This window comes from Bolinopsis microptera, chromosome 8, assembly GCF_026151205.1.
Source record: "Bolinopsis microptera isolate Bmic1 chromosome 8, MBARI_Bmic_1.0, whole genome shotgun sequence".
Taxonomy (NCBI): Eukaryota; Metazoa; Ctenophora; class Tentaculata; order Lobata; family Bolinopsidae; genus Bolinopsis; species Bolinopsis microptera.
The window spans coordinates 7,540,676-7,568,641 of record NC_087079.1 but is presented as its reverse complement, the minus strand read 5'-3'; the positions used below and the strand labels follow the sequence as shown (position 1 = coordinate 7,568,641).

The following is a 27,966-nucleotide window of genomic DNA, read 5'->3' as shown; positions in this document are numbered from 1 at the left end:
ACAATCAGCCCCTGACAAACATCTGCCGACGAACTATTAAATACGACATCACCTGACCTCAATTAGAGGCGTCTGATTGGATCGTTTGAAAACTTGAGAGCTGTGACTGGTCAATGACCGCCTGTTCGTGTCGCGCCTGTGCTTTGTTCGGAGCATGTTTGTATAGTGCGACATATATATTCGCCAGCAATAGTTCTTCTCAAACTGGATTGTTTATAAAGGAGCAACCTTCTCCGTCTCGGCCCGGCTCTTTTGACCGAATATCCGAGTTATTCTGCTCGGCTGGTACGCCGTTTTGTTATCACTCTACATTATAGTCTTCAACGAGGCCGAACTTGTTCGATACGACATTACAAGGTATAGTAGGTTAAACCACCACGAGCTCAGTCATTGACTGCGGTCTTCCAAGTTTCTTTTTGTGATGAGCATGCTTGCTGAGTTGATAAGCTGTCCTATTGTCGTTTTGATTGTTTTGAATTTCAACTATCTGCAGTGTGTGTTTTTTCAAAAATGCTGTTGGTCTGACAATGTTGCTAATCAATGTTGCTAATTAACCGCACAATTTAACTTAATAAGTAACTAATTTTCGACCCACAACTTATACTACAGTTTTTAAGACAGTTTATTAAACAAACTGTATGATCGGTTCTCAAGTTTTAACTTGTTAAACTAAATGGATGTTGACCACATCCGCGGCTACAAATTAAGTAGGACTGTCCAGCTGCTCAAGTGCTTGTGGGTGGGAAAAGTGGGCGAGGGAGTGAGGTCTGGGCTAAATGTTGCTTCACAAAAAAGCAGGATTGTTGAAATATCTTTGATCTTAGTTGCAGTGGTTTTCTGTCTTGTTAATAAATTTGCAGTTTTAGCTCAGATCTGTTGTACTCTAAAAGGTTATATTTATACTTATACATTCGCTTGTCCATCTGGAAGTTGATCATGCATTCTTCTTATCATAGCAGCACTTTACTGGGCGGCGCTCAGCCTGTCATTCCGCCGAATCTTTATGAACATAATAGCCTGGGGTCCCCAGGTAAAGCAGCACTAGGTTGTGGTTTATTGAGAATTGAGTCTGAGATGCAACTGTTTTTTAGATACAATGATTTCAACTTCAAGATGTTTGCATGTTATCAGTTTAACTTTGTTTTCTTGCTCGAAAAACGCTGTCAGATCTTTAAAACAATTTCATCGGGCACTCGTGTGTCATGGTGTACTTTTAAAATTTCAACTATCATCATTCACCAACTAGGCATCATTTCGAGTGGGACAATTTCGAGTGGGACTGTTACGATTCACGAATATGTGGCACAAATTGAATTTAGAGTTTGGTTATACAAGGGCACAAGATTAGATCAGTTTACGAAACAAAAAAATCGAATTACTTGCCGATGATCTGAATTAAACTCCTTGCCAGAGTTTGAGCTACTAAAGTACTAACTGCGAAATTGAAAAATGCAATGCACGATGTTTTGTTGGCCGAATCCATTATTACTATTATGTATTAGTACTACGCAATCATAGACAACAGTATTAGCCTCATTTTCTGTTTTCGTCGCAGGCCACGTGCTTTATATATATCAGTTTTGAGTTTTACTGTCAGTTTTACTTTTTTGATTTATTGACTTCAGGGGCGAATGTTGTCCATAATTCGCCACTTACGAATTGAAATGGATACCAAGGAACCATCTTGGTAAGATGTTGTATATCATATATCTTCGAACTCTGTGCTAAAATCATTTGTTACATAAATGAATAGGGATTCCATTGATGATGTAGACGTCGAGACTGGTACACGAGAAACCTTTTCTTTACGTTCAACTCGCACCAACTCTAGAAGTCTGTCATGAAAAATGGTAAAAGTGACATCATTTCATTATCAGAACGTCGCCATTGTAAAACAATCTTAGACGACTTACTGCTCAGCAGTATATTCTCCCATGACTATTCTCCAATTAATCATAAGATTGAAAAGTACATGCCGAATTCTTATTCTGCTTACCTGCATCACAAAAAATAGCCAATACTATCTTCTCTGTTACAAGTTTTTAGACAGTTTCAATTCAGTCTGGCAAGAATTTTAATTATCGATCGGCGCCAGCGGTTGATCTATTTAATGTCTAGTACTGTGTTAATAACATGTTAATAATGCGGTGATGGTTTTTAATTATCCATTAAATCACAAATTTCATCAACTCATGTATCACTCATCTAAGATTAAGCATCTCAAGGTTCCTAAAACTCGCACTGTTTCAGGCGATTATATTTAGATGACGTTTAAAAACCTACAACGCCCCTTTCTCAGCCGACCTTCCTCGCTCCCGAATTCTTTCGGTGGTTTCCCTGGTAACCAGGATGTTCACAGAGGATTCAGCACACCAGGTTAGTTATTATTTACTGATGTTTGTATTGCTATTTAAAGCAGCTTATGATGATCATAATATGGCAAGTAAGACTCGTTACATCAAGTTCTTGAATGGGTTGATGATCCTTATTGTTCTCTCAAAGAACCCTATTGTTCTCTTAAAAGCTCAAAGTACCTCAGTTTCCCCGAAATAACAAATCAAAGATTCCTATTAATAACCCCAGGATTTACACGCTCACGTGACAAAGGGCCCCCAAAGGAATGTTTCTCTCGCCCACCCCAGGCGTGTTTCTCCATGACCATCACCCAACTCTCCACTCCTGGACCCAAACCTATCGCTAAACCCAGGACTGCTCCTATCATCAACTATCCTAAGCTCACTAAGAGACGCCCCATGACAAGACCTAAACCTCCTCCCCCAGTTCAGGTTGGTTACAGTTAGGTTAGGGGTGTTATCTTGATTACTATTAGATTTAGACATTTGGTTATAGTAGAGGACGTTTTCAAGAACTGAGAGATTTTGGAAGTTATTATGAAGTCTGTTTTATATTGAAAACTGATGGATTTCGAAACGTTTATGCTTTTCATCTGGTGCAGGTTTTTGATCTGCAAAAATTTCTTTATCCAAGTCTACTTACTAGTACTACTCATATCAACCTGGTCAGTGCAGAATGTTGCAAGCAGCAAAAGTTGGCCGTTCATTCAAAATATCTTTTTTGTTTAGATACATTTTTTATCAATGCTGGAACTTTTTTAATTCTGAAATGTTTCAATAGTTCTTCTCAAACTGAATTGTTTATAAAGGAGCAACACTTGCTAAGCTTCGTGTCCCACTACATACGCTAAAGTGTCGGTACATTCTTTGTCAAATTTGCATGCTCGCGAGTTTAAAATAGACCGCAAAGAATTTAATTCAATTTTATTCTCTATTGATAAATTCTATTGATAAAATCTTTTGTATATGCGACTTGCAAAGCGGTATACTTTATTTTTAGATCTGGGTCAATTCAGATTTCAAACAATTCCATTTAAATGAGAGAGATTTAAAAACAAATGTCACGAGGTCCTATCTGCTTGTTAAAAAGTCGGAAGTTAAGATAATTATATTCATAACAGTAAATGAGTTCTGTGTATCGATCATCGGAAATTTTGGATTATAAGAACATGTGTCGTAAAATCATTTATATGACTCGTTAGGCTCCAATTTGTAGTGTTTTTATTAACGGGTGATACTCGTAAAATATTTGTTCCAAATATTAGGACCGTCGACGTAACGAGTCCAACTCGGCGCGCGTCCTGGTAGGTTATAAACCTACAATGTTTTTAAGACTTAAGTGTTTTATACATTATACTATTATAGGACTAATGATGTACCTTAGTCGGTAATATTATGGGGGGTCTAATTTGGTCCTTTTCGGGCCAAAGAACCATATTTATAACAGTCCATATTTTTACCCCCCCCCCCCCCAAAATTTTACCCCCGAGTCAAATTTTGGTTTTCCTTTTAGTATATCAGTCATAATATGCTTTACTTTTCTTTCATTCACGTCCAGAAGTATGCTTACGCTATTGTTTGCTGAATTGAAGCTAGTTCTGGTTCAAAAAGTCCGATTTGTCTTCTATTCCCCCTATCCTTTCAATTTAAGGGGTTAACTGAGACTTTCTACGATTTTATTTCTATTTTCGATCGTATTTTGTGATAAACATTGATTTAATTGAGAACTTTAGCACTTGATAGGGATCAGATATCTAATGAAATATTAAATTTGGTGTGAACGCGGAAATGTGGTTATAATTGCCAAAACAATTTGATCAACATTTTCGATTAGAGATTTTTCAAGAAAGGAAAGTTGCATTTAAGATTGTGGGGGGTCAAATTTGGTTCTTTTTGGGCCAAAGAACCATATATTTTATTTAACAGTCCATATTTTTGAACACCCATAATCCCCCCCCCCCCCCCCCATAATATTACCGACTAAGGTAGAACAAATACTCAAATACGAAGATTTCATCCGAATTGTGGTGTTTCACTGCCTAACCAACATTGTTTATCTAGATAGCAGAGCCGGAGCCGGAGGTGGTGGAGGATGAAACGTGTCCGGCATGTCTACTGCTGATGGAGTACGGGGTCAGCGAGAGTGATCTGGATAGTTTGGAGCCCTGTCTTGCAGACCTCAGTGACAGAGACGACTCCAGTGATCTGAGGTTAGATTTAGAGGGTTACTATCATGGGGGGAGGAGGGGTAGGGGGAGGGGTAGGGGGAGGGGGAGGGGGAGGGGGAGGGGGAGGGGGAGGGGGAGGGGTAGGGGGAGGGGTAGGGGAGGGGTAGGGGGAGAGGTAGGGGGAGGAGGGGGAGGAGGGGTAGGGGGATGGGTAGGGGGAGGGGTAGGGGGAGGAGGGATGGTTGTAATGGGGTAAGGTGGAGGAGGGGTAGGGGGAGGGGTAGGGGGAGGGGTAGGGGGAGTAGGGGTAGGGGTGGTTGTAATGGGGGGAGGAGGGGTAGGGGGAGGAGGGGTGGTTGTAATGGGGTAGGGTGGAGGAGGGGTAGGGTGATTGTAATGGGGTAGGGGAGGAGGGGTAGGGGTGGTTGTAATAGGGGTAGGAGGGGTAGGGACTAGGGGTAGGGGAGGAGGGGTAGGGGTGGTTGTAATAGGGGGAGGAGGGGTAGGGACTAGGGGTAGGGGAGGAGGGGTAGGGGTGGTTGTAACGCGTGTTATGGAGTTATAGAAAGAGGTTAATGTGGGTATGGACTTACGGGGTTGTGATTACTTGTTTAGGCATTGAACATTAAATTAAAACGTTTCATTGTTTTCAGAGATGAGGTGGTTGTTGAGTCTATCACATCAGCGAACTCAGGTAAGATTTATCATTTGATACCTGGACATACTATTATACACATCAGCGAACTCAGGTAAGATTTATCATTTGATACCTGGACATACTATTATACACATTGCCCTTATCTCTGGCAACCTCCCCTAGGGTTGCCATACCCCAGAGGCAGGCAGAGCATCCTCATGCTATTCTCTTGTGGGCCATTCAGGCTCAGCCTCTCTTAAAAAATACTTGGAAGTAAAGTGAGGAAAACGATATCATTACAATTACTTAAGCAAAGATCCATTACAAATTCTCCTTTTAATCACGTTGCTAAACACCACTATCTCTAATCAAAAACGCTGTAAATCTGAGCACATCTTCTCCGATATCTCACAGCACGCCGATACATTTCTGCAACAAATCTCCCACGGCTCATATTAAAAAACCACCTCCAAGGACGATGCCGTCCTATTTCACTCTAATTTAAATTTCACGATTGTTGCCGGCTGGGAGGTCGGCAGATTGATCTGATTTATGTTCTATATAATATATTATATATACTATATATATTATATATAGTATATATACAGTTATATACAGGTGCGCCACAACGCGTATCACGTATCTGCTTGTTTTGTGACGTTGCAACCAGCTCCCCTTCTCCTGAGGACGGTATATCATAGTTACTGTCCACAATCAGGGCAGGTGGTACTTGAATTTTTCATTACTTGTCCGGCTACCAACTGTATCTGTGTGATATCTCCGGATGTCTAGTTGAACTGCTTGCGGAGGAGAGAGTGCTAATTCTTTCTTTGTGAATTGTTGGCAGGAGTGATATATACTTGGGTAGGTTGGTTGAGTATGTCGCTTGCTGCTGCTCCTGTTACTATTTTGGATACTGTCTCAAAGTTTAATAACCACAAAACCCGCTGGATCGGAGTTCTGCTAAGCCCTCAACAAGGTAGTTTCATGAATCGTTTTAATTGTGTTTTTATTTATTTACGCGGTAATTTTTGTTTTGGGTTTAATTTGGGTGAGGACAGCAACGGAGATATGAATTATGCTGGGAATTTTGTTGCGCTGATGAAAGCTAGTCAACTTTCAAAATGCAATTTGAAATTTGAAACTTCTTCTCTCCTGTTTCTCCTCTTTTATTTCTAACATTTTTATAATAGAATCATGATAGTAAATTTGTTATTTCGTAATCAATGATGCAAACATTTAATAAACCAGTCAAATAAACGTTAATTTCAATAACAATTATATTTCGAATATCCTTTCTCGCTCAAACTTTCATAAAAATTCCTCTGTCGAGTACAATTCTCATTGATTTCTCAAACCAAAGTTCACGATCGTTCTTATCTGCTCCGAATAAATGTCAAATATTTTAAATATTAAATAAAGAAATTAATTTACAGTCAATCTTCGTGCTTCCAATACCATCATTATCCAACCGTTACTTATCAACATACGGCACAGTGACCCTGTTAGCGATACCACAGTGATTATACTTGTTCCTGATAATCTTCATATAACCCTTATCCCCCCACTTGGTACCCCAGCAGTTCTTAACGATCCAATAGTCCACGACCTTGCCCAGCCCGTGGTCGTACTGTGTCCCGTATCCGGTCACCAGGACGTGATGGTCCGCGTAGGGTGGGTGACAGGTCCTCTCGTAGTACACTCCTGATTTGTAGAACTGGATGGAGCGGGGGCTGATATCCAGCACTGCTGTAACAGGGCCGACTGTTCCTACTAGTTGTTTCATAGTCTTCTCGTCTCCTGTTGCCACTGAGCGGCACCCCGTGATAGTGGGTCCCAGGGGGACGGCTGTTCGGCACTGTGCTTCTCGTCCTCTCGTGGGGTAGTTAATCCTTGTGGCGATTCCCCCGTTCCTTTTAATGTAGCTGTAGGTTCGTTCTGCAGACCCGAAGTTGCAGCCCCAGTTTCCAGAACTTCTAGAACAATCTACAACTTGCTGCTCTGAAAACGCGATCCTCCGACCTGATTTCAGATACCACTGTCCTGTCACCGCTCCTAGAGCTGCTATAGCATAACTGTTCCCTGGACATAGAGAAGTCTGCTTTAATACCCCCGTTACAGCATCTTTATCCTTCCAGTTTATTGAGGAGGGGGAGGCCCCATCGCCACCGTTCCAATTTTCACAGGAAATAATTTCTTCACCTTCTTTCATACCTTTAGATGACTTTACCTCTTCATCCTTCTCATACGATGCAGCCCCCTTAAACTTATTTCTCCCGGCCGCTCCAACTATCCTGATGTTCCCCAGGAACTCCTCGTGGGTCTGATCTGCGAAAGCTCCCAGCTCCAGGACCACAGACCCCTCGTCACGGTATCCCGTCACAAACTTCCTGTTATCCTCGTAGATGTGTCTCCGGAGGCTCTCTTCAGACTTGTCTGTGTAGGTCTTCTTGTAGAGCTGTCTCCAGGTCTCGAATGAGGAGCTGTTAAAGGTGGGTGGGGTGGGGCTGGTGGTGGTTTCTCCAAGAAGGGAAAATATGGAGAACAGGAGGAAGAGTGCTGTGGTAATGTTGTATCGCGCCATTCAGTAGATCGGGACTTTATGCTGCTGTGGGTTGGTCGGTAAGGGCGATTGAAATCGAAATGTATGTTAAAGTTATCGAATTTAGAACAGAATAATTTATTCAACAGAATTAAAAGCTACCAATGTACAGTTGCGCAAACCACGTTCATTAATATCTGCATAAAACATAGTGTTTGATGTTTTACGCTGTTGGCTACATTAATTGTCTAGTAATTTGTTCAGAATTGTTACAACAAAGTTGCATGAGGCTCAGAAAATTAAGTATCGTTAACAAGCCCAAAGAAGGGTTGCACAACAACCTAATAGAACCCTATAAACGATAAGGGACGTCAGAGGTCCTGACTCTAAGTCAGAACACTGAGTTCATCGTTAAAGACAGAGTATAAATCAGTTGTTCGGAAAGCTTTTATATATGAATCTCTCACTACTCTGACGCATGTTCAGTATGATGTAATGGCAGATAAGCTCCTTACATACCACGTGACATACCTTTACATACCACGTGACATACCTTTACAAACCACGTGACATACCTTTACATACCACTGTGGGACAAAGTAAAAGGTACCTGTATGTTTCCAAGTCATACCTGGAGGCAGTTTAAGCATCGAGACAAATTGGAATATCAAATACGAGATAATTTCATAAATTCCTTACGTAATCTCAGCTAAAAACGATTATCACATGATATTTGTGTGCTCGAGAGTCAAATTATCTCGTACCATTTTAATACTTCTAGAACTCTTCTAGCCACAGCATGTGACACATTTTGTCTTCCTTTAATTTGAACCTAAAAGTAGATGACTTAAATACAAAAGTTCAAACTTTCGATATTGTCAAAAATTTAAAATTGCATTAGAATGACCAAATGGCCTGTGCCAACATCTTGATGACAATCTTATTTGTTCTCTCCAATAAAGTCGGATAAAGTGAGACGAAGTTAAAATAGAGTGCAAGTCTGGATATTGTCCCCTGACTTGATTCTAATTCGGTTATTGAATTTTTCAACAACACTTGTTAAAAATACAAAAATCAGAAAAAATTATAAAAATGTTGCTAGCGCTATTCTTTAATTACATAGCGTGAGTTAACAATTATAATTTTGAAATTTGAAATCAGCCAGATCAAATTACTGTTCTTAAGCTTTATCATTATGGCCTTACATTGGTGCATATCATGATGGTTGACGCTCATACCTGCAATTAATCGGAAGCTATTAATTCTTCCGCTGGTTGAAGGAAAGCCATCTTAGCTACTAGAATGAGGTATTAACTTATTAAGAAGTTGTCTTCATTCACTAGAGTAAAAAGATTTTATTTTAACTAATAGTAATAAAAGTCTAACTTTAAGACCCTTGTGACCATTTTGGGCTAATCATACCACCGTTTTGTGCTTCTAAAAATACTCACTGACCCTGTACTAAAGTACTATCTCACAAGCCGTCCCACTCAACCAATAGGGAAACACTACCAATAGTTCCTTCCTCTCCTCATCTGCAATACCACACTCCTCAGATATTGTCCGATAACAGCCCACAATCCTCACTCCACAGCCCACCGGACTGCTTTTTGCTACTGGGACTAAGCGTTCACGTCTCCTTTCAATAACAGTTGGTCCTTATTTTTGAGAGGTTTGTCACGTGGGGTACACGTGGGCGGTCACGTGGGGGACCATTGTGTCACGTGGGCGGTCACGTGGGGGACCATTGTGTCATGCACAAACTTTGCTGCTCAATGAAAATGCTCCAATCACTCCAATTTCTCTGATAAAAACACTATCTAATCAATAACATTAACAAGTTAACACTTGTTATTTGGTAGTGTTACTATGGTAACTTCTGACGCAATATGTGGCACACATTTTGCGTGCTCACATTCAATTTCTACTTTTTACTGTGCCAACCTTTTTGTTTTTAAATAATAGTAAACGGCAAACGCAGTGAACTTTTACCGTGCCCACCTTTTTGTTTTGAAGTAACAGTAAGTGCAGTTAGTGCAGTCGCAGTAACACTAACAGTGACAGTAAGTGCAGTCGCAGTAACACTAACAGTGACAGTAAGTGCAGTAACAGGAACAGTAACAGTAACAGTATGAGTAAGGGAAGTGAAGTTGGTTAATGGCGATCATGTCCTGGAGCTGCCCGGATCTACCCAGCTGTGCTGTAGAGAGTGAGTATTACTATATAGGTAATATTACTAATATTACTAGTAGTACTAGTATTACTATATAGGTATAAGGATGGATATTATCCGTTGTAAATTTGTAATAAATCGAAAACTCTTCAAAAATTGAAGGTATTGAGATGGCCCTGCAAATGATCAACAAAATCCATTTTGATGTTTGAACTTTCCTCGCTTTAATCTCCTTGATATAATTATAAACTAATGGACTGACTCTCGACTACAGCAATGGTCGTTATTTAAAATTTAAAAAATCAATAGATTACGAAAAGGAGAAAAAAAAACATTAATTATCATCATGGAATTTTAGCTTTTATGTGCTTTAAGTTTATCACAAAGAGTTCTTTTTATACAAACCCGCACCGCTTTTCTGTAATAATCTGGCGAAGTTATCGCGAAAAAAGATTAAAAATAACAGCGACAAAAGAAGTATATAATAGTAGTTTTTTTGTGTTTTGACATATTTTATTTTTGGAACGATCAAAATATGATTTTAGAAATTATAACAATTATGCAATTTTTTAGAACATAAACAAATGAATAGGCAAAATGAACTTAAGAAAGGCGGCAGCATAGCTTTTATTTTGATCGTTTTCAACGTGTTTTGACTTTTCAATTATTTTTAGCCAATTTATAAGCAGAGACTCAAACAAAGTGTCTCAAACAGATTCACTCGGCTTTAAAAAAACAGTTCCCTATATGATTAATTTTGTGGTTGTATAGGTTCTGCTCGTATATGTTTATTGGTTCAATTTTGCTTTTATAAATTCTGTAAAAGTCAAAAATTGCTTTTGTCGTCAAATTCATGGATTTTAAATTGTTCCTGTTTACTGATATGAGTAAAAATCGGTCACTTGTTTTGATTTTCACACGGGGCGCTTGCCAGTGCAATAATAACAGGAACTCCCGGCGCTCCTCTGCTAGTGTGATTTTCACACGGGGCGCTTGCCAGTGCAATAATAACAGGAACTCCCGGCGCTCCTCTGCTAGTGTAATTTTCACACGGGGCGCTTGCCAGTGCAATAATAACAGGAACTCCCGGCGCTCCTCTGCTAGTGTAATTTTCACACGGGGCGCTTGCCAGTGCAATAATAACAGGAACTCCCGGCGCTCCTCTGCTAGTGTGATTTTCACACGGGGCGCTTGCCAGTGCAATAATAACAGGAACTCCCGGCGCTCCTCTGCTAGTGTGATTTTCACACGGGGCGCTTGCCAGTGCAATAATAACAGGAACTCCCGGCGCTCCTCTGCTAGTGTGATTTTCACACGGGGCGCTTGCCAGTGCAATAATAACAGGAACTCCCGGCGCTCCTCTGCTAGTGTGATTTTCACACGGGGCGCTTGCCAGTGCAATAATAACAGGAACTCCCGGCGCTCCTCTGCTAGTGTGATTTTCACACGGGGCGCTTGCCAGTGCAATAATAACAGGAACTCCCGGCGCTCCTCTGCTAGTGTGATTTTCACACGGGGCGCTTGCCAGTGCAATAATAACAGGAACTCCCGGCGCTCCTCTGCTAGTGTGATTTTCACACGGGGCGCTTGCCAGTGCAATAATAACAGGAACTCCCGGCGCTCCTCTGCTAGTGTGATTTTCACACGGGGCGCTTGCCAGTGCAATAATAACAGGAACTCCCGGCGCTCCTCTGCTAGTGTGATTTTCACACGGGGCGCTTGCCAGTGCAATAATAACAGGAACTCCCGGCGCTCCTCTGCTAGTGTGATTTTCACACGGGGCGCTTGCCAGTGCAATAATAACAGGAACTCCCGGCGCTCCTCTGCTAGTGTAATTTTCACACGGGGCGCTTGCCAGTGCAATAATAACAGGAAATCCCGGCGCTCCTCCGCACTGTTTCATACACATTTACCCGACCTCTCCCGGCTAGATCGCTTTTAGCCAATACGTAATCTGGTAAGCAATATGGTGCTATCTTCTGCACCCAGAAGCAAAGTTTCAAATCTGTATCTGCGAGGCTGTGCCAAGTAGCGGTGCAGGTGGCAGCTTTATTGCAGAAAGTGCAGGATGACATAGTGAGTAATAAACTACTGATAAGGCAACGCCCCACTCATATACAGTTCGTCATGGCGTAGGTAATGCGTGTATACTGTTGTACTAGGTACTGCGAGATAATATCATGATAAATTACTGTCAGAAGTGTGTACTGTCAGAAGCGGGCCAGGGGAGATACTGGGTTAACTTAAACTCGTGTGTTTTAGAATTTTATTGCAAATATAGGCAGCATTTGGCCGGAACAAGTCATGAAGTCATATTCAATTGAATACCTGCTCACTAGATCTAATGATAGTAACGTCAGGATTAGCAAATCTCACCCAAATCACTATTATAACCTGGTTACTGGGCCACCTGTAATCTGGGGGCGAACAGGTACATTATCCAATGGGAATAGGGTTTAACCGCACACCGTCCAATCACAGATGAGAACAGCAGCTCACTGACCAATCAAAACACGTTTGGTAAGTTGTTAACAACATACAGGTTGTGATCGCTATGGGCCAATGAATGGACTGTAACATGGACTATGAATAGTGACACGGGATTAAATGCTGACGTCACTGTTCCCAGGATTATGTGAGTTGGTCTTGTTATTGTGAGTTGGATTTGTTGGCGTGAGTTGGATTTGATGTTGTGAGTTGGATTTTAGTTTGGAGTTGTATTTTCAACTGGTGGCGAATATTTTGTAAAGCCAAGTTTTTGTAGTGATAAAAGATTTCGGTTGATTTGAGAAAGGATGGGGATTTTTACAGAGATGCCATGGAGAAGTGCTCGAGAGGATTTGGGTGAGTTGGCGTAAAAGAAAAGTTTTCCAGAAATGAATTGACAACTTCAGTTCAATCTAAAAAAGGAAACTTTTGTACTACATAGTACTGATCTCGTGAGATGATCCTTGCACCCTTCCCTTCAATCCGACTGATTTTACTAACTTTCTCAGATCTCCCCGCACACCCTATAATACTTTTTAAACATTTAAAATTCCCACTTTAACAAATAACGTCCGGCACCATTTCGTACACGGTACACGTTATCATTATCGTATCTACTCATAAACCCAATAAATGGCAATACTTCACATCCTTATCTTAGACGTTATGATCTGATTAGCCACACGGCCGGTTATCATCCAAACCTTAACAAGATTGAAACTCTGAATTAAGCTGGAATTTGGAAAAAGAACCGTTTTTCAAGCTCTGAGGTATTTGTTTGGGATGACGGGATTCTTCCAGCACGCTTCAGTGAGATCATGCTTCCACTGAGATAACATTTTAATTTCCTCCCGTCGGTTACTATGGTAACAAAATATCTCTAACAAAATAAAGGTGTCATATTTATCTCCCGGCTTGTATTGAAGTATTGATACTGTTTACTGTTATTGATACAAATTGTTTGATTCGTACGGTAAATTTGCTGTCCGAAGTTTTATATTTATGTTTTGATCTTCTTTTTATACTTTTTATACTTCATGTGAAACGTCATTAACGTTAAAAGTTTTAAAACACAAGAGAGATATTAAATCACGCTTTAACACAGTCCAGACGATTACACTACTAAAAACAATAAAACAATCGTTTTCTATAATTTTCGCTTACGATACTTGCGAAAACTGTCTGATAAGTGTCAAACAACAGTTTGAGATTTCTGTCCTATCACCGCAACTAAAAATTCTGGGATCTGACCAATCACAAGGACCTAAAAGCTAGCACGTGATAGTCTTCATACCACGTGCTATTTCCACACAGCACGTGCTATTTCCACACAGCACGTGCCTCCCAGTAAACTGAACATATTCCCTCATCTTTTAACTGTTACCCACGTTCACTCATTCTTTTCACTGTGCATGCTCAAGAAAAAGAATCGTCTGCAGCGTATAGCTATCAGCACATGAGAACACACTTGAACACGTGACTGCCAAATAAGGTCATGTGATATAAAACTCAGGTCACGTGGTGCGAAAAAAGGGTCACGTGATGAGTGTCTAACAAGCCGTATTGTAGGACGGGCCGCAGTTGATACTGTTTTAATGCTTTGTTTGTTGGAGTTGTTATGAGGCGACAGAAGGGCGAACCAAATCGTGTTGAACTTAACCCAAGTATGTATCTTCCAGGAAATTGTAACTCATTTATTCGAGTGCTCGACATCTTTGTTGAAATCAACGTGTTTTAGTGGTGAAACCTTAATACAAACTGGGATTTAGGAATCTTTTTTAGTCTCATGATCTTTCTCAGTTCTTATTTTAGCAGTGTAGATCTCTCAACGTCTCCGGTATATGTCCCAATCTTTGGGATTTCAGTTCACATAATGAATCTCTTAAGCAGATGGATTTGGTCGGATAGTTTCATCACAACTTTATCGCTCATCTCACCTGACACTAAAAACACATCAAACTATTTTGATGCAGCAACAAGTGATGAGCTGTTCTTCTTAATCATCATCAAAGATCCCACGAAAACAAACAATCGACCTGCCACACTTAGAATTCTTAATACCTTCGCCTCATCACACTCAGTTATTTTTTACTCCAGTCCTTGTAACCCAAGTAGGTAGAACTATGATTGTTTCATTTTCAGAGCGTTTGTCCAATCTGAACGGTCGAGGTAATGACTCAAGTAAAGCTCTGTACTACACCCTTGCTTCTTCTACTGTTCTTGAGAAGAACAACTTCAGGTTAGTAGTATAGTGAAAGATTTCGTAATTATTTGTGACGGGCCGGACGTGAATCTATTTTTTAAATTAATTTGACGCTGGTTGGTGTCCCATTTGCCAATGTTCTTAAAATATTTTACAATTCATTATTCCTTACTGTTCTGTTTATTTTCAGTGGAAATACTAGGGAACTTGACAATGTATTTCTAGCAGCTGCTAAGGTAATTTACACACATTTTTATTCAATTCGTTCTCATCCTATCAAGAATGAAAACCCTTATACACATGCCACTCTTTTGACATTCATTTGTTCTTGTTATGTTGAGAATTAATTTCTCAATTAAGATATCATTGATCAGTGGTACTCGTGCCCAACATAATTACTTCTAACATGTTCAGTATGGGGACATGGACATACTGCTCCGAACCTTAGACAGACACAGTATCAATATAAACGTACGGGACGAAACTAACGGGGACACCGCCCTCCTTCTTGCTGCAAAAGGAAACAACTCTAAGGTTTGCTAGAACAAATCTGGATCGGACGCCACCATTAGGGTTCTGTTTCCAGTTAATTTTATTGACGTTAAAGGAGACATTTCCTACCTCTCACAATGAATTAGATAATGTGTGTATCCAGGTGGTAGAAGGAGACATTTCCTACCTCTCACAATGAATTAGATAATGTGTGTATCCAGGTGGTAGAAGGAGACATTTCCTACTTCTCACAATGAATTAGATAATGTGTGTATCCAGGTGGTAGAAGGAGACATTTCCTACTTCTCACAATGAATTAGATAATGTGTGTATCCAGGTGGTAGAAGGAGACATTTCCTACTTCTCACAATGAATTAGATAATGTGTGTATCCAGGTGGTAGAAGGAGACATTTCCTACTTCTCACAATGAATTAGATAATGTGTGTATCCAGGTGGTAGAAGGAGACATTTCCTACTTCTCACAATGAATTAGATAATGCGTGTATCCAGGTGGTAGAAGGAGACATTTCCTACTTCTCACAATGAATTAGATAATGTGTGTATCCAGGTGGTAGAGGGAGACATTTCCTACTTCTCACAATGAATTAGATAATGTGTGTATCCAGGTGGTAGAAGGAGACATTTCCTACTTCTCACAATGAATTAGATAATGTGTGTATCCAGTTGGTAGAAGGAGACATTTCCTACCTCTCACAATGAATTAGATAATGTGTGTATCCAGTTGGTAGAAGGAGACATTTCCTACTTCTCACAATGAATTAGATAATGTGTGTATCCAGGTGGTAGAAGGAGACATTTCCTACCTCTCACAATGAATTAGATAATGTGTGTATCCAGGTGGTAGAAGAAGACATTTCCTACTTCTCACAATGAATTAGATAATGTGTGTATCCAGGTGGTAGAAGGAGACATTTCCTACTTCTCACAATGAATTAGATAATGTGTGTATCCAGGTGGTAGAAGGAGACATTTCCTACTTCTCACAATGAATTAGATAATGTGTGTATCCAGGTGGTAGAAGGAGACATTTCCTACTTCTCACAATGAATTAGATAATGTGTGTATCCAGGTGGTAGAAGGAGACATTTCCTACTTCTCACAATGAATTAGATAATGTGTGTATCCAGTTGGTAGAAGGAGACATTTCCTACTTCTCACAATGAATTAGATAATGTGTGTATCCAGTTGGTAGAAGGAGACATTTCCTACTTCTCACAATGAATTAGATAATGTGTGTATCCAGGTGGTAGAAGGAGACATTTCCTACTTCTCACAATGAATTAGATAATGTGTGTATCCAGGTGGTAGAAGGAGACATTTCCTACTTCTCACAATGAATTAGATAATGTGTGTATCCAGGTGGTAGAAGGAGACATTTCCTACTTCTCACAATGAATTAGATAATGTGTGTATCCAGGTGGTAGAAGGAGACATTTCCTACTTCTCACAATGAATTAGATAATGCGTGTATCCAGGTGGTAGAAGGAGACATTTCCTACTTCTCACAATGAATTAGATAATGTGTGTATCCAGGTGGTAGAAGGAGACATTTCCTACTTCTCACAATGAATTAGATAATGTGTGTATCCAGGTGGTAGAAGGAGACATTTCCTACTTCTCACAATGAATTAGATAATGTGTGTATCCAGTTGGTAGAAGGAGACATTTCCTACCTCTCACAATGAATTAGATAATGTGTGTATCCAGGTGGTAGAAGGAGACATTTCCTACTTCTCACAATGAATTAGATAATGTGTGTATCCAGTTGGTAGAAGGAGACATTTCCTACTTCTCACAATGAATTAGATAATGTGTGTATCCAGTTCATGGGCACATATTAGGTGCGATGGGTGCGGGATCGCACAATTTACCGTTTTCCGCACACTTCCGCACAATTTATTGTTTTCCGCACATTTCCGCACATTTTGTAATTATCTGCATATTTCCGCATAATCTAGCATTTTCCGCGTAATTTCGCATAATTTTGAAATTTTCGCGTTAAGATTTTCGAGTGTAAAAACCAAAATATGTTAAAAGTCAGGCTCTTTTAGGACCGTGACTCAGGCCCTTTCGGGACCCTGACTCAGGCCCTTTTGGGACCCTAACCCAGGCCCTTTCGGGACCGTGATCCAGGCCCTTTTGGAACTCATGCTTAGGCCACGTGACTCAGGCCCTTTCGGGACCGTGACCCAGGCCCTTTCGGGACCGTTACCCAGGCCCTTTCGGGACCGTTACCCACTACCCAGGCCCTTTCGGGACCGTGATCCAGGCCCCTTCGGGACCGTGACCCAGGCCATTATGGAACCCTCGTCGTTACCGTACTTCGATTATAGTGTATCAGTTATCATTCGTAGGTGATAATAGAAGAAGTAGGTGTAAAGGGTAATAAGCTTTATTCGTTGCAGCGTTGGCTTTATAGTGGGCTTAATGGATCTTGGATCAAATGGTTCACAAATACTGACGATCAATGCCAACAAGCGTGTCACATATTTGCGATCACACATGGGATCTGATCGACTCTATCAAGAGGCGTCTTCAAATAACTGTATCCTGATTCCTGATCTCTACCAGATCAAGTCACTGTTTTCAGATAACTGACCTCAATATAGGTTCAATCATGGTCTTAGTAAAGAACTACACCCTCAGTAACACATAAACAGACCTATTTTTGATAAGAGCGGCGGTTATACGTTTAGAATTTCCAAAGTCCTTAAGAAAATGCAAAAAAAACCCGCACAATTCCCGCACAAATTTCGAAAAAATCGCCGCACATTTGTCGCATAATTGGTAAAAATTTACCGCACCTTACCGCACATTTTACCTTTATAGTAGGGTGCGGTACCGCATAATTTCGATTTTTTTACCACACCTAATATGTGCCTCTGATCCAGTTGGTAGAAGGAGACATTTCCTACTTCTCACAATGAATTAGATAATGTGTGTATCCAGGTGGTAGAAGGAGACATTTCCTACCTCTCACAATGAATTAGATAATGTGTGTATCCAGGTGGTAGAAGAAGACATTTCCTACTTCTCACAATGAATTAGATAATGTGTGTATCCAGGTGGTAGAAGGAGACATTTCCTACTTCTCACAATGAATTAGATAATGTGTGTATCCAGGTGGTAGAAGGAGACATTTCCTACTTCTCACAATGAATTAGATAATGTGTGTATCCAGGTGGTAGAAGGAGACATTTCCTACTTCTCACAATGAATTAGATAATGTGTGTATCCAGTTGGTAGAAGGAGACATTTCCTACTTCTCACAATGAATTAGATAATGTGTGTATCCAGTTGGTAGAAGGAGACATTTCCTACTTCTCACAATGAATTAGATAATGTGTGTATCCAGGTGGTAGAAGGAGACATTTCCTACTTCTCACAATGAATTAGATAATGTGTGTATCCAGGTGGTAGAAGGAGACATTTCCTACCTCTCACAATGAATTAGATAATGTGTGTATCCAGTTGGTAGAAGGAGACATTTCCTACTTCTCACAATGAATTAAGTAATGTGTGTATCCAGGTGGTAGAAGGAGACATTTCCTACTTCTCACAATGAATTAGATAATGTGTGAATTAGATAATGTGTGTATCCAGGTGGTAGAAGCGCTGGTAGAGAGAGGAGCTGATGTGACACTCCTGAACGAGGATGGTAAAGGGGCTCTGGATCTAGCCTCCAACTATCTCCGACTCTCCGTCCTGTCGAAGTACCCAAAGAGTCCGGCTCATTCCGCAGTAGCCGTCATAAAGGCAGCATGGCAAGGAGATATCGTGTCTCTTAAGAACATACTGGTGAATTTTCATCTTAACATTTGTTTTATGCTTACCAAATTGTTATCCCTCAATTTACGTCATAGCCACGTACGCATACTCACCATTTATTATCTACTTCTAATCCCTAGAAATCATTCGACCTGGCAATCACTAACGTTAATTAATTGTAATTCCTGTCACAGGCTACCCATTCAGGGGGTAATGTGCTGGATAACATGACGGAGGAGGGACTAACGCCACTTCTAGTTGTAACCCGGGACATTAACACCTTCCTCAGATGTAAGTTTACTAAATTTACGTACTGAGATTTCATTCTAGTTGTTGAAGATATTAAAATTTACGTTTGTTTTTTATTAAGTTTATTGTGTGCCCTCTGTTTTGTTTGAATATTTAACCCTCATGATTTGTCTCTATCTGACATGAACATTTTGCAGTACAGCGGTCGATCAGACTGAGTTACGATCCAACTAAATGCATCCAGGAGCTCCTGAAACACAAAGCGTAAGTATTGAACATTCTGGAAATTTACCATTCTGGAAATTTAACATCGTCAATTTTTATATTGCGTTGAATGATACAAAAATTAGTTTTTAACATTGCAGAAACTGTTATAAAGATGCACATTTAGGAGGATTATAATGTGCTCCATTTCTAATATGGTTTTTAAATGCAACTACATACCCGCCCCATTAAAATGCAACAATAAACCTGTCCCACTACACAGAAACGTGAACGCTACAGATATGGAGGGGCACACTGCACTGCACTTTGCTACCCGGATATCGGCACAGAAACTCTGCAGAGACATTGTCGAACTGCTCCTTCTTCACAGACCTGTTATAAGTAAGAATTTTGTTAGATGCAAGCGATACAATAGTAATAGTGTAATACTCTTTAAATAGAAATGCTCTTTAAATAAAAAAAAAACCACGATAGAAGGAAGCGGTGAGACTTTTGAGTTTACCAGATTAATGCGGACACTCTAAATGCTGCCCTCAAAACGAACAATTGAAATACAACACTTTTCAGATATCCTGGACCGAACGAATCTAGCACCACTACACACGGCAACTAATAATGATAATGTGGCGGTAGTGGCGGCGCTGGTAGCCGCCGGCGCTAATCCTAACCTTCACGGTATAGGTGGTGCCACACCTCTTCATATCGGAGTGAGTATTGGTTTCTCTTATTCTTCTTCATCTTTATCTTCCCTTTCAGATCACAGTCCTTTAAGTGCAATTAATAAATAATAAGCTCCTAACCCTATCTTTAAACACCATTACAACTCTTCACGTCCCAAATTAACCCATTTCCCGTGTCTCCCAGGCTTCACGTCCCAAATTAACCCATTCCCCGTGTCTCCCAGGCTTCACGTCCCAAATTAACCCATTTCCCGTGTCTCCCAGGCTTCACGTCCCAAATTAACCCATTCCCCGTGTCTCCCAGGCTTCACGTCCCAAATTAACCCATTCCCCGTGTCCCCCAGGCTCAGCAAGAGAACGAGGATATCATCAGGAAGCTGGTGTTAGCGGGTGGAGATGTAAATGCTCTGGATAGTGCCGGTATGACTCCTCTCTGTGTTGCAAGGAGTCACAAGATAAGGGAACTCATGAGATGTGAGTACATGGGCAAATAATGTAGATATACCACTTGGTTTGTAGTGTGCTTGTTTGTATTTGTTAAAGAAATGCCCAGTATGGAATTTACTTTACTGCTATTTTTAAAAAGGAATATTTTTGAAAAGGAACATTTTTGAAAATTTCTTGTTAAGTCGATTGTAGTAACAGTCAAATTCCCTCTTTGCAGCTCTATTTGCGGACTTGGCAGCGGACAAGGGACTGGAAATAAAACTGAAGTATGACGAGCTAATGAGCAAGAGGAAGTTACAGAAGATGTTGGAACCCCCTCCCCCTCCCCCTCCGGAACCAAAGGAGAAGATGGACACTGGGAGACCCGATTATAAACCTCTTCAGAGAGCACTCATCAACGAGTCAGTATAAATGGCTCCGACCTGAACTCTAATCTTTAAATTATCTTTGTGAAACTTACTGTTTCATTCCATCTGCGGCATTGTGTGAATATAGGCCCACCCTACACAAAACCTAAAAACTAAACACCGTTTTGTCATGGTAACCTGTGTAGTTGTCATGGTAACTAAACACCGTTTTAGTGCGTACCGGAACAAGTACGATTACGACGTTAACAAGCGAGTACCCCGGCTGGTGGAAGGCAAGAGACTGGATTACAACGCTCGGAGACGCTCCTCGGACAAATCCGTTGTTAGTTTGTACGTGCTATCGCCCCACTCTTTCTGCTGTTACATTTCAGCTTGCTGCTCGGCTGTGTAGACTAAATTTAGAAATCGCTGTAGACTTTGGATTTAAAGTCGCCTCTTATTATTTATGAATAAATCAAAAGATTAATAAGTCTCACATTAATTTATAGAAGACCCTTGAGGTGTATCCCTCTCTAATCTTCTTATCTGACCAGATTCCCACGTATCGAGCCGGAGAATCCAGTTTTACTGTTGAAGCGTCACATGAACAGTCCGATAGAGGTGCCCATCATGCAGAGACAACAGTCCCGCCTGAAGCCCAACGGTGTGTTCATCACCCAGAACTCTTGTCAGAAGAGCGGACTCACTGATATACCCAAGTTAGTTTCATTAGCTTCTTATGTTTGAGGTTATTTTTAGTTTGGGACACTTTTGTTTTCAAACTCGACGCCACGAAATGAGCGTACTATTAATAAATCTCAAGATGTGAAGAACACCCTGTAAACTAACTTCAATTTCTCCTCAGGACCCGGCCCCCCATCCCAAAACACACGTGTGGATTCGTTAAACCAGACCGAAATGGTAGCGATAAAACCCGAAAATCAGATAAAGAAAGCAACGCTTCCGGTGGGAATAACAACAAAGTGCCGGACAATGAGCAATGGTTACCCGGTTAGTTTGTAAAATTGTAGCTTATTTTGTACTATGTATTTAGAATTTAGTGCTGTGTTTGCTATTTTATGTTTGGGTCATTATTCTATCGGTTACTGTCAGTTGAAATATCGTGAATAATAAAATATTATAAAGCACAATCTGAATTAATACTCTAAATTTTTAATCATGATAAAAACTGCAGCTTGTACTCACAGACAACTGATAATTTCAATTTGCTGATTACCTTTTCAAAGCCACAAGCTTACATTTTGCTTGCTATCTGATGACTGCATTTTCAAAATGAAGTCACTGTATTATGTAACTTGAGCAGTTTTAACTACAGCTAGTTTTAAACTAAATTACTTCATTTAAAGATTAGATCATATGTAAATTGGGTGTATTAGTTGTTTATTTTAAAGTGTGGCAGCGGTTAATTGCAGTGGTTGATGCAGGCAGCAGCTACCGTGTGAAACTGCTTGTTGACTAATATCTGTTTAGACAGAGTTCTGTGTGGTGACCGCAGCGTGCAATGTGAGAAATGCAAAAGAAATGTAAAGACTAAAGATGGATATTGAAAAATTGTTATGAATTCGGAGTACATCTTTAAGTTAATGTCAATATTTGAAGAGACGTATATTTAACGTAAACCCCCACACTACACAGGAGCCCCAATGATACTGAACGGAAGTGACGGTTCACGTTCCCGTCCAACAAGCGCTGTGACCGGGTCCTCCTCCCAGTCCTTCAAGGGTCCTAAAATACACCTGAAACACGTGTTGAGGAACATTCTAGCAGCTAGCAAAGGAATGCACCATGAGAATCTGCTGGATAGATACGTACAGCAACAGAGTAAGTATTATTAGGGGGTATTGTTAGGGGGTATTATTAGGGGTATTATTAGGGGGTATTATTAGGGGGTATTATTAGGGGTATTATTAGGGGGTATTATTAGGGGGTATTATAAGGGGGTGTTATTAGGGGGTATTATTAGGGGGTATTATTAGGGGGTATTATTAGAGGGTATTATTAGGGGGTATTATTAGGGGGTATTATTAGGGGGTATTATTATGGGGTATTATTATGGGGTATTATAAGGGGGTATTATTAGGGGGTCTTGTTTTATGTCAGCTCATAGAACCCCTGCCTCAGGACCTATAAAAGTTAAAGAGATGGGGTTTGTGGACTTCTTGCTGCAAGATGATGACCCTGACAAGGTGAGCGAAGCGAGCTCCTCTATAAGATCTCATAACTTCTCAGGTAAGCTCAGAATATGTTGTCCACTCTCCGTATAACCTCTGAGTGGATTTGAGTATTTTGATAATGATTTCGAAGTTATTATAAGATCAAGGCAAAATTTTCTCCGCGACGAAACTTAATTGATATTACGGACTCGTGAAAATTGTTCGTGAAAATTGTTTTCTCGAGTTTAACAATTTGCTAAATAGAACCCGATAAAACACTTTTGGCCACCCTAATATAAATCTAACAGCTGATAATCACAACTTTACAGACAGCTCCTCGATGTCGGGTCAGAGCATGACAAGCGCATCAGCAGAACCCGCCGCAGAACCCTCCGCAACCCCAGAAACCATCACCGCTTCTCGGATATCAATCGGGGAAACCACCCCGGAAATGCCGTCAGTAAATCTTCCCAAGTTGAGACAATTTCCAGCTCCTGCTGCCTCGCAAGATCAACCCCTCAGGGCATCTACTAAACCTGTGGTGGAAAGAATTAACGGTTCAGTCTCAAAAGAGAGGAGGGGCTCTATTACTAAAGAGAGGAGGAGTTCTATAACTCGTCCACATGATTTGATACTCAGGTTAGTGTTTACTGGATATCGGTCAATTATAAGGTATTTACTATTTAGTTTCAGATTATATATCAGTTTCAGGGTAAAAATAACAGCTTGGTTTTTACATTGAGACGTCGTTTTAAAATTCATCAGTCATCGTTCAAGCCTAATAAGACGTGACTTGTTAACACTCAGGTGAATCTTGTCTAAAACCACAATCTTCACAGACGAAACTCGAACGACGACTGCAGAAAAATGTCAGTTGTGAACATAGCATCCCCCTACAACTCGCCCTCAGAAACCCCTAAAATCTCAAGCCGTTCCTCCAAAGACTCTGGTTACGGCAGCCTAGCAACCAGCAGCCTAGCAACCCTCCTCAACCGTCCCACTGAGCAGGAGACCCCGGAGGAGACGGCTCCAAAACACGTGACCGCTGTAGTGGTGAGCCAGGAGTCACGTGGTGACGTGGAGAAGGACGGGGACTCTGACAGTGGGTCTGAAACTGAGGTTGAGGAAGATGAAAATGTGAAGTCGGGTGAAATCACGCTGAAAAAAGAGGCGGAGGAGAGAGAGGCCAGCTTACCTGAAGTTGAAAAGTCGGTTGAGGTTGAAGAACCTGAGGCTATGGAGGAAGCTGGTCCTATAGTCGGTGTCAATCATAACAAAGTCCTGCAGTTACAAGGGCAGCGGATTAAATCAGTTCCAAAGCTGTCTAACAGCAACAATCGCCCAAACAAGTTCAAGGAACTGACATTCAAGAAAAAAGTGTACAGTCGTCGTCTTCCTCAGGTGAGTTCTGACCCTTTAATTTTTAAAGGATATTGTTCTTTTCAAACCGTCCGTAAATAAGAACATTTGTTTGCTGATTTGCAGCAAATAACATGGTGATATCTTCTTTAACGGGTGATACTCTTAAAATATTTGTTTCAAGACCGTCGACAAGTCCAACTCGGCGCGCGTCTTGTTAAGTTTGAGGTTATAAACCTACAATATGTTCTCAGATCAAGGAAGAGAATAGAACATTGAAGAGAGGTGACTCGGCAATATCCCGGTTCAAGAAGAGGGAAAGGAGGGCGACGCGCAGTGCCAAGAGTGGTACTTCTGAGTCTTCCGGGGAGAAAGAGAACACTCCTGTGAGTGGTTGACATTTCAATCAGTTCATTTTCATATTGTGGTTGTGACTTGAAACTTTGATTTTTAACTATGCAGTGAGCCATGTTTAAAAAACGACATCTAACTCTCAGGATTCTAATTAAATTTTCTTCTTCAGAATCAGAACGTGTCTCGCCCTGGTACTGTACCCTCGAAACCAGTACTTGGAGTAAACCTCCCCTCCAAACACAAACCACGCCCCAAAACCAGCGACTCCAGATCAGACAAATCCTCACCCCAAGAACCGGAGGACCCTGACAAAATTTCTGAAGACAAGATAACCGCGGAACTAGACCAGATAACAAGGCACGACAAGAATCTGCTGAAGAGACTGTCCACGATGAAGGATCTAGACGCCCTGGTGTCGACCAATCCTCTTCAGCTTGTGAGCAAGCAGATTGTGGAGGTTATAGGAGAAGCTCCGGGTGATGTTAGGTTCAATGATAATAGGTCCTTGTGGAGTGACAAGAAATCTGTTATGACTAGCTTCACAGGTGGTTACATTATTTTATACCTACAATCTGGGACTGGGTCTGTGCCTTTATCTTCCTTTCACATCAGAATTAATTATTTCAGTTTTAAAGATTTCTAGGACAAGTTTTACAATTTGCTCCCCAGGCACGACCAGGATTGAGAGTATAATGGGTGACACTACCCAGTGGAAGAAGGGACGCTTGTTAGGGTCAGGTGGAGGTGGTAAAGTTTGGTACGGCATGACTCAGGAGAAGATCGAGGTAATTATTTCTTATCATCTCGAAATTATACGCTACAGTTATTACACGGAAAGTATACGAACCGTTCGCGTTAGGATTCCTTGTTTGTTGCCTCGGAACTGTTAAAACTCCAGTATAACACATGGTCATATCCCACGTGACTCGATCATAACACCACGTGGTCATATCCCACGTGACTCAATCATAACATCACGTGTCCCAGGTAGCAGTGAAGCAGATAGAACTGTACGGAGAGCACGAGGAAGCTAGGGACGAGTACATTGAGCTCCAAGAGGAAGTGAAACTGCTCAAGTGCCTGAAACACGACAATATCATTCGGTACTACGGCACGTGTTTACAGGACAACTGCGTGAACATCTTCATGGAGTACATCGGTTAGTGCTGAATATGTTTTGTCGAATATCTCTTATGTATAGTATCAGTAGGTCTTAACAATTTAGCTGCTGAGAAGATGATACAACGCATATAAAAACTATGTTAGTAATGTTTCCTTGACTTAAAATTTTGGTTTTATTTTTTGTGAAGATGATGATTCCATGGCCGGCGAATTTAAGCACAGGTCGAATTTACAAAATAATTTTACTATTTCAAATAATCGTTCTTATTAAAGTGTATGTTTACAAGCAAAACGTTTCAGACGGTGGTTCACTAGCATCTCGTATCAAAAAGCTAGGCAGTCTTCCTGAACGAACAATACAGAGCTACACTTTCCAACTATTGGACTCCTTAAAATACATCCACGCTAAAAACATCGTCCACCGCGACATCAAGGGACAGAACATCCTCGTTACAAGGGACGATCAGATCAAACTGATCGACTTTGGGTGCGGTAAACGTTTGCGGAGGAGCATGCACAACGCGGACGCACTGAAAACAATGCGAGGTACTCCGTACTGGATGTCACCTGAAGTGATTACTGGTAACGGTCACGGCATCAAGTCAGATATCTGGAGCTTAGCTTGTACCGTATTCGAGATGTTGTCCGGGCACCCTCCTTGGTTTGTCAACTTTATTTTATCATATTATATTATTATATATTATATTATATTGCACTTTTAGTTTATTGTTTACTCAATTAATCTAAAATAACATTGCTTAGATTTTGTAGTCTGGCAAAGTTTTGATGAGTTTTACCTCAGGCACACTCTGCCAACAATGGCTGCTATCTACAAGATAGGAACCGGCCGTTTGCCCGCATATCCTGATAACGCATCTGATTACTGCATCGACTTCATGAAGGCTTGCTTCATTGTGTAAGTCATCAATACGAAAATCTGAAGTTTTTATTAATTACAGCTTCATTTATTATATATTTAAGTTACTGTATTAATTAATTGATTAATCTTATCACAATAAATATAAATGGTAAATAAATTTGTTAACTAATGCTACATTTCGTATTTTTGATGACATTAAATTTAATTTTCAGGGACACTAAAGAAAGGCCTTCTGCAGAAGAGTTGTTGAAGCACGAATTTATCGAACTTTACAGTAACCGATTAAAAAACTGATGTTCGTGTAAATGTTATTGGTATCATTGCTAGGAATACAATTTGACTTCAGAAATAATCCGGAGCTGTAGAGGGGGGTGGGTCATGAGTATTTTTGAAAGCCCCGACAAAAATGGTCAAATTCTCAGATTCAAAAATTCTCAAAAATACTCATGACCCCCCCCCCCCCCCTGTAGAATTGTGTAACGTTAATGTTGGACTGGATTTGAAACTAAATTATTCGTCACTAGCTATATGCCCGTCCTACGTACAATTAGTCCTGCTTTGAAAATACAAATCCGTTTTAAGACAAATTCAAGCCACCCAGCTTAAACATTCCATTTCGAGCACTCCATAAACCATGTATAAACCTTGTATCCCTTCTGTAATATGTTTTACACATAGCTATTGTGTCAAAATTACACTAGCGTAATCGTTCGGAAACCCCCCTCCCCCTCGGCTGATTACGTTATATGTGAACGACCCCTATTAAGTTTAAAGATTTAAAAAGGGTTTGGGGAAATAGATAATATCGATAACGTAGCTTGATTGGACAAGGCCTTATAGTTATTTAAAACGGTAAAGTTTAATGTTTAATTGTTTATCGTGTTCACATTATCGTAATTATTATGCCAGTTTATTGTTGAAATTATTATTGTCAGTTTCAAAAATTGACGAGTTAGTCTTTGACGAGTCAAAATTTTAGAAACAGTTAAATTTACGATTGATATCGATTTTATATAATGTTTTAGTTTTCCATCTCAAATTTTAATTACGTTATACTTCTAGTTATACTAATCAATATTTAGTGTTTATGTACCACATGCAGTACAAATACAATTACAATGAAAAATACCAAAGCAACTATAAACTAATCCTAAAATTTTGTTCTAGAATCGAATCTAAACGACAATGTTTAATAACGACAACTGATATTTCATATCCTAACGTTTATCTCATTTGGCTAAAAATCACACATTCTGCAATTCCAGTTAGGTAAGGAGCCTGAA

At 40.4% G+C, this 27,966-nt stretch overlaps 2 protein-coding genes across 5 annotated transcripts; one reads left to right on the top strand and one right to left on the bottom strand.

Annotated features, from left to right (window-relative positions):
- The first annotated feature begins 201 nt into the window (after window positions 1–201).
- LOC134819519 (ankyrin repeat domain-containing protein 12-like) lies at window positions 202–27,747 on the top strand. 4 transcript variants are annotated; one of them, XM_063829484.1, is made up of 29 exons: window positions 202–357; window positions 2,251–2,376; window positions 2,584–2,786; window positions 4,416–4,564; window positions 5,176–5,216; window positions 14,504–14,600; window positions 14,755–14,800; window positions 14,979–15,098; window positions 18,682–18,876; window positions 19,041–19,137; window positions 19,293–19,359; window positions 19,583–19,701; window positions 19,888–20,027; window positions 20,345–20,474; window positions 20,665–20,848; window positions 21,029–21,145; window positions 21,349–21,513; window positions 21,660–21,805; window positions 22,451–22,636; window positions 22,937–23,044; window positions 23,298–23,607; window positions 23,808–24,369; window positions 24,582–24,713; window positions 24,851–25,226; window positions 25,351–25,466; window positions 25,669–25,840; window positions 26,104–26,464; window positions 26,606–26,719; window positions 26,896–27,747. In XM_063829484.1, the coding sequence occupies exons 2-29, from the start codon at window positions 2,265–2,267 to the stop codon at window positions 26,975–26,977; spliced, it is 4,647 nt and encodes a 1,548-aa protein (XP_063685554.1). In that variant the 5' UTR covers window positions 202–357; window positions 2,251–2,264; the 3' UTR covers window positions 26,978–27,747. The 4 variants fall into 4 exon arrangements, with proteins under 4 accessions (XP_063685554.1, XP_063685555.1, XP_063685557.1 ...); XM_063829485.1 differs by lacking the exon at window positions 202–357 and adding an exon at window positions 1,752–1,850; XM_063829487.1 differs by lacking the exons at window positions 202–357; window positions 2,251–2,376; window positions 2,584–2,786; window positions 4,416–4,564; window positions 5,176–5,216 and adding an exon at window positions 12,536–12,718.
- Window positions 6,359–7,743, bottom strand: LOC134819788 (procathepsin L-like). The gene has a single exon (XM_063829930.1). The coding sequence runs from the start codon at window positions 7,741–7,743 to the stop codon at window positions 6,634–6,636; it is 1,110 nt and encodes a 369-aa protein (XP_063686000.1). The 3' UTR covers window positions 6,359–6,633.
- Window positions 27,748–27,966: the final 219 nt, after the last annotated feature.

Coding starts and splice junctions, on each gene's coding strand:
- LOC134819519 (XM_063829484.1), top strand. CDS start 2,265: ATGACGTTTAAAAACCTACAACGCCCCTTTCTCAGCCGACCTTCCTCG. Junction 2,787..4,415: donor AACCTCCTCCCCCAGTTCAG/GTTGGTTACAGT, acceptor TTGTTTATCTAG/ATAGCAGAGCCGGAGCCGGA. Junction 26,465..26,605: donor TTGTCCGGGCACCCTCCTTG/GTTTGTCAACTT, acceptor GTTTTACCTCAG/GCACACTCTGCCAACAATGG.
- LOC134819788 (XM_063829930.1), bottom strand. CDS start 7,743: ATGGCGCGATACAACATTACCACAGCACTCTTCCTCCTGTTCTCCATA.